The sequence below is a fragment of the Ascaphus truei genome, chromosome 13, assembly GCF_040206685.1.
Source record: "Ascaphus truei isolate aAscTru1 chromosome 13, aAscTru1.hap1, whole genome shotgun sequence".
Classification (NCBI taxonomy): Eukaryota; Metazoa; Chordata; class Amphibia; order Anura; family Ascaphidae; genus Ascaphus; species Ascaphus truei.
Genome location: NC_134495.1, coordinates 10,290,232 through 10,297,125, shown reverse-complemented (window position 1 = coordinate 10,297,125; position 6,894 = coordinate 10,290,232). Strand labels below are relative to the sequence as shown.

The following is a 6,894-nucleotide window of genomic DNA, read 5'->3' as shown; positions in this document are numbered from 1 at the left end:
CCTTGGAATACTATGGGTGAGGCTGAGTAACCCTTTCCCTGACACATACCTGCAGAGCATGGCTGTGACACACATTACCTGCAGAGCGTTGTGACATAACCCTTTCCCTGCCAGAGATGTGCAGAGCGTTGTGACATAATCCTTTCCCTGCCAGAGATGTGCAGAGCATGGCTGTGACACACATTACCTGCAGAGCGTTGTGACATAACCCTTTCCCTGCCAGAGATGTGCAGAGCATGGCTGTGCCACACATTACCTGCAGAGCGTTGTGACATAACCCTTTCCCTGCCAGAGATGTGCAGAGCATGGCTGTGCGGCCCCTTTACTGGTAACGAGCACTTGCAGCATTGCTGTGAAACTTCTTTTTAACATTTACATGCAGAGCATTAAATAGTACAGAAAGGTCCGCAGAGTATCATTGACAGAGCCTTGCAGAGCATCACGTGTACCCACTTGTTTCCCTGTGAGCCCTGCAGATCATTGCGCTAAAGCCCGGGTGATCAGTTGGTCCTCTGTCCGCATACAGTACCATATCCCTCCCCGACATTATCCCTAAACTCGGTGATTGCAGAGCGTCTGCAGAACACAGGCTCTGTACACCCAGAGGGGAGGCGAAATGTGGCGTGGTTCCATACTGCTCTATAATACAGAATGAGCAGTTACCATGGCAACCACTACCGCACATCACATGGTAACGACAGCATGTGGCTACTAGGACAGACCCAAAATCACATATATACACTGTCTGTTTTAGCTGCATTTGGACACTTCTTCAGATATCGGAACCACATTGTGCACGATGGTTCCTGAGATCACGGAGCCGGTCTGTGTCCGTGTGGAAATTGGATACATTCTGTTTTTAATTCTATGCATTATTACAATTTCTCTAAGCAAGGTCAGCCGCTGGGTGTGGTGCCCGGAAGGCTATATATCTGACTCGTGACATCATAATGCACATAGCCTGGTGGCAGATAAGGCGAGTCAGATAGCTATAACGTTTACCCAGAAAGCAGAGAGGCAGTCAGTTGGCGCGTGAGGACGCTGGAGAGAAGAGAGAGGCGGAAAGATTTGGGGACATCATAAGGCATTAAAGGAAAGTGATGGGGGAGAGAGATGAGGAGGAGGGAGAAAAAGGGCGAGGTGGGGTGAGAGGAGGAGGGATGAGGTTGGTTTCTAAGAATTCCTGAGCAACGCCGGGTTCTTTCAGTTAGGCCTTGATTATACCAAGTGCTGCAGCGCTATTCTGTGACATCACCCTGCGCTGCCGCCAAGCAGCATCTTGATATACCGGGGAGACAGGGCAGAGGAGGCTTGGAGGCGTGGCCGTGAGCGGTTCACCCTCATTGGCTGAACCGCTCACGTGACACGACCGTCACAAGGGAAAAAAACTAATTTCTCTGTCTCTTCCCCAGCCGTACGCGTGCAGTATGGCGCGCCGCAACCTTCGCTTGCGTTATAAACACTTGCACTGGATGCAACCTACCTTGTTTTGGCGCCGCTGCTACACGCGCGTTTTGGTGTATAATTATGGCCTTATGTGATATACAATTGGGGTTGAATCTGCCGCACTTTTTGAGACGCCCCCCAACCCCCCTCCCCCGCAATGGATGTGTGGTGCTGTGTAATGATGTTACCGTAGGATAATTTTAACAGCAAATCTCAAAATGTGAGCATTGATTGTATATGCAGACATGAGAAACAAGAGAATGCAAAGGAATACGAGGGAGGGGGACGTTTGGGGTCTCTGTGTATTTCTTGTTCGTGCTTTTGTTTGCACCATTTCAAATAGATGTGCCGCAGACTACTCGGGCAGCCAGAAGGTTAAGGGAGTATTTGGTTAGGGTGGGATGAGGAGAAGCACAGCTGACCTGCCCTCTCCTCTGCAGGTGCTGCCGCCCTGGTGGATGCAGATCTGGTAACACACCTGGTTCACAAGCTGGAGTCTGAGCTGGAAGAGATCCAGGAGCTGATCCTGGACACACTGCACTTCTGCCTCCAAGCAGACGCTTCCCAGGCCCTCAGTGCGGGGGCCATCAGCGTCCTGAAGGAGAAGCTCAGCCACCCATCAGTGGCCATCAGGCGGAAAGGTGCTTACGCCCTTATGGAAATGTGGTGAGTCAGGGGACTGCTCCCTGCAATTCTACACTATGGCCACAAGATGGCAGCAAGTCCACATGGTGGTCCCAAAAATATAACAAGCAAATGATCAGAAAGTCAATCAAGTTACAGTTTAACTTTACCTGGTGGGAAATGGATCTGTTTTCCGTTTCCCCAGGAACTCTGGATTCAAACAGAGCAGCTACTTCTGTTTACCTGTTTGATTGATGCTGGTTTCATAATCACTTTGCAAACAAAGAGCAGAGCTAATCGGACAAAGAGTCTGACTACCAAAAAGACACAGATTGTAAAAATTCTCCAAAGCTTTTATCGCCATGGAAACAGTAAACACTTTTTTAAAATACTTAAAATACTGATACTTGTCAGATGTTTTTTAGAAGGTGCAAGTCTGCTCCATGTATGTATATCTTTCTTTATATAGTGCTATCCATGTACAAAGCGCGTCACAGCCGTAACACACCCAACATAACAATATATCCCAAAATGTAAATAAGCACTTCAGGCATAAAAGTAGTATTAGGAAAGGGAGTGCCTGCCCCGCAGGGCTTACAATCCAAGTGGCAAGTAGGGATAAGTTACAGAGAGAGAGTAGGGGGCTAGTATAAGTGCATCTGCAATTGGGCCAAGATCGGTGCATATGAGATGTATCAGCGGAGCTGCCCATATGCTGCGCTAGAGGTGTGTTTTAAGAAAGGTCCTAGAGGTGGAGAGGGAGGGTGCCAGTCGGGTATTGACTGGTAGGGCATGCCAGAGGTGCGGGGCAGTCAGGGAGAAGGGTTTAAGGCGGGAGAGAGCTTTAGATACAAAGGGGGTAGAGAGAAGACATCCTTGAGCAGAACGCAAGAGTCGGGATGGTGCATAACGAGAAATTAGGGCTGAGATTTAAGGAGGGGCAGAAGAGTAAAGCTGTAAAAGTGAGGAGAAGAATGGAGTGTGAGATGCGGGATTTGGTAGGAAGCCAGGAGAGGGATTTCAGCAGGGGAGACGCTGAGACAGATTTAGGAAAGAGTAGAGTGATTCTGGCAGCAGCGTTTAGGATAGATTGTAAGGGAGACAGGTGAGAGGCAGGAAGGCCGGACAGCAAGAGGTTACAGCAATCGAGACGGGAGAGAGAATGGGGCGTGCGTTAGAGTTTTAGCAGTCGGGGGAGAGAGGAAAGGGCGTATCTTTGTAATGTTACGGAGGAAAATACATTAGGTTTTAGCTACATTGTGAATATAAGAGGAGAATGTGAGGGCGGAGTCGAGTGTGACCCCTAGGCAGCGTGCTTGTGATACTGGGTGTAGGATCGTGCTGCCAAGAGTAATATGGAAGGCGGCAGTAGGGCCAGGCTTGGGAGGAAGTATAAGGAGCTCCATTTGTGAAGTCGAGTCGGAGGGCCAGACAGAATGATATCGCGGAGAGACATTCAGAGACTTTGGTCTGTACAGCAGGTGTGTGGTCAGGGGTTGAAAAGTAAATTTGTGTGTCATCAACATAGAGGTGATATTTGAACCCAAGAGATGTGATTAGTCACCTAGAGAGAGTGTGTACAGAGAAAAGAGAAGACATATTAATCAAGTCACTGTCCTGAGGTCATTTTCATCCCAGGCAGGACAGACCCTTTATAACACAGCTCCTAAACATTAAGGATGTCTGCCTCCAGCGACTTCCCCGAGTGATCCTGCATGTAGCAGGCTAGAAGTAGGGGAGGTAGGGACACTGACAGAGAGAATGGGTGAGACTGGGTGACATACAGTACTGTAATAAGGGCGTTCCAGTTAACCTCTTCAGTGCTAAAGCCTTTAACACATCGCTTGCTCCTCTGACACTAAATACGATGCATATCTTTTGTGGTGACATTGTCCCTGAAGTCTATACAAAGCGGTTATAACCTGCATGTGGGGAGGTGATGAGCATTTCACCGTCCCCTGGTAACCCTGTCCCCTCACACAGTGTGCCCCTAGCCGGGAAGGACAGTGTGTGTCAGGAAGAGGTTGTGCCCCTGATGGTACAACTTTTAGAGGACAATGACGCGCAGGTCAGGGCCAACGCCGCCGGCGCCTTGATGAACGTCACCATCACCACTCGAGGTAAGCGGGAGATGTGTGGGGGACAGGTGAGCCCACTCTTTCACTCCCCCTTCCCCCCTGATTGTTCTCCCTTCCTTCCCCTCATGTCTGTCCCCCTCCCCCATGCTCCAGGGAAACATGCTGCCCTTAATTCTGGGGCCATCGCGAAGTTGCTGGCCCTGCTGACGGACAGGCTGAGCAGGGTGCGCCTGAACTGCCTGAAAGCGCTGACCAACCTGTCCGAATCGCCCGAGGGGCGCTGTGTGCTGCTCCAGGAAGTGAGTCTGATCGAGGCGTGCCTGAAGGACCCCAGCGAGGCAGTGAGGAGGGCGTCTGCTATCGCAGTGAGAGTCATACGCTGGACGCCCTGAGCCGCGTAACGGGCGCAAGGACTGGCATCGTGCTGTGCCCACTCCCTGCCAGCTCCTGTGTGGGAAGCACTGACCGCTCTCCTGCTGGAGGTGACCGGTGCACAGGGGTGTCTGACCAGTACAAAGAATAAAGATACGGCTGTCTCACCGTCAGAGAGGTCAAGTTTTCATTTCAGTTTGAACGTGGACGTGCGATGGTGTATACCTGGGGTGCTGAACTCCAGTCCTCTACCCCCCCCCCAAACCAGGTCAGGTTTAGAGGATATCCCATGCTTCAGCACAGGTGGCTCAATCGATTGAAGCAAGGACTGATTGAGCCACCTGTGCTGATGCAGGGATATCATGAAAAGCTGACCTGTTGTGGGTCTTGAGGACTGGAGTTGAGCCCCCCACGGCCAGTGGTGGATTTACAATTTTGCCGCCTTTAGGCCCAAACCTTTTTGCCGCCCCTACATTTTTCAATGTGCCCCCCCCCCTGCGCAGCACACACACACAAAATGCCCCCCCCCCCCCACCGTGCAGCACACACACAAAATGGCATCCCCCCGCGCAGCACATATACACCATGGCACCCCCCTGCAGTGTGTACACACACACAAACATGCCCCCCCTGCAGCACACACACAAGATGGCACCCCCCTGCAATGTGTACACACACACAAACATGCCCCCCCTGCAGCACACACACAAGATGGCACCCCACTGCAGTGTGTACACACACACAAACATGCCCCCCCTGCAGCACACACACAAGATGGCACCCCACTGCAGTGTGTACACACACACAAACATGCCCCCCCTGCAGCACACACACAAGATGGCACCCCCCTGCAGTGTGTACATACACACACAAACATGCCCCCCCTGCAGCACACACACAAGATGGCACCCCCCTGCAGTGTGTACACACACACACAAACATGCCCCCCCTGCAACACACACACACAAGATGGCACTCCCCTGCAGTGTGTACACTCACACACAAACATGCCACCCCTGCAGCACACACACAAGATGGCACCCCCCTGCAGCGCACACACACACACACAACATGGCACCCCCACCCCAGCACACGCAAAACGGCTACCCCACCCCAGCACACACAAAATGGCACCCGTACCCCAGCACACACAAAATGGCACCCGTACCCCAGCACACACAAAATGGCTACCCCCTGCTTGTTGTCCTTTAGGACCCCGGTTCATTATTTTGAACCCTCCTGTCACTCGCCTTATTGGATGCTCTGATGCTCCGATGCCCACACACAAATGCCCCCCCCCCAACCCACCGTGCAGCACACACACAAAATGGCATCCCCCGTGCATTGCATATACACACATGGCACCCCCCGCGCACACACACACACAACATGGCACCCCCCTACAGTGTACACACACAAACATGCCTCCCCTGCAGCCCACACACACAACATGGTACCCCATGTACCTGCATGATGCCTGCTCCTCACACAGGTAGCTTGCTCTCTTCTCCCTGCTCCCTCCTCACACAGGTCACACAGGCAGCTTGCTCTCTTCTCCCTGCTCCCTCCTCACACAGGTCACACAGGCAGCTTGCTCTCTTCTCTCTGCTCTCTTCTCCCTGCCCCCTCCTCACACAGGTCACACAGGCAGCTTGCTCTCTTCTCCCTGCTCCCTCCTCACACAGGTCACACAGGTAGCTTGCTCTCTTCTCCCTGCTCCCTCCTCACACAGGTCACACAGGCAGCTTGCTCCCTGCTCCCTCCTCACACAGGTCACACAGGCAGCTTGCTCCCTGCTCCCTCCTCACACAGGTCACACAGGCAGCTTGCTCTTTTCTCTCTGCTCCCTCCTCACACAGGTCACACAGGCAGCTTGCTCTCTTCTCCCTGCTCCCTCCTCACACAGGTCACACAGGTAGCTTGCTCTCTTCTCCCTGCTCCCTCCTCACACAGGTCACACAGGCAGCTTGCTCTTTTCTCTCTGCCCCCTCCTCACACAGGCAGCTTGCTCCCTGCTCCCTCCTCACACAGGCAGCTTGCTCTCTTCTCCCTGCTCCCTCCTCACACAGGTCACACAGGCAGCTTGCTCCCGTCTCCCTGCTCCCTCCTCACACAGGTCACACAGGCAGCTTGCTCTCTTCTCCCTGCTCCCTCCTCACACAGGTAGCTTGCTCTCTTCTCCCTGCTCCCTCCTCACACAGGTCACACAGGCAGCTTGCTCCCTTCTCCCTGCTCCCTCCTCACACAGGTCACACAGGCAGCTTGCTCTCTTCTCCCTGCTCCCTCCTCACATAGGCAGCTTGCTCCCTGCTTCTTCCTCATACAGGCAGCTTGCTCTCTTCTCCCTGCTCCCTCCTCACACAGGTCACACAGG

At 52.8% G+C, this 6,894-nt stretch overlaps 1 protein-coding gene across 1 annotated transcript in view; it reads left to right on the top strand.

The window, feature by feature from the left end:
- The window catches only part of RSPH14 (radial spoke head 14 homolog), a 104,599-nt gene extending 99,906 nt beyond the window's left edge, over positions 1-4,693 (top strand). Inside the window, exons 5-7 of the mRNA XM_075568447.1 lie at positions 1,887-2,112; positions 4,054-4,190; positions 4,302-4,693. Coding sequence (XP_075424562.1) covers positions 1,887-2,112; positions 4,054-4,190; positions 4,302-4,540 — 602 coding nt within the window. The 3' untranslated portion in view covers positions 4,541-4,693. The remainder of the gene's footprint in view (positions 1-1,886; positions 2,113-4,053; positions 4,191-4,301) is intronic.
- Positions 4,694-6,894: the final 2,201 nt, after the last annotated feature.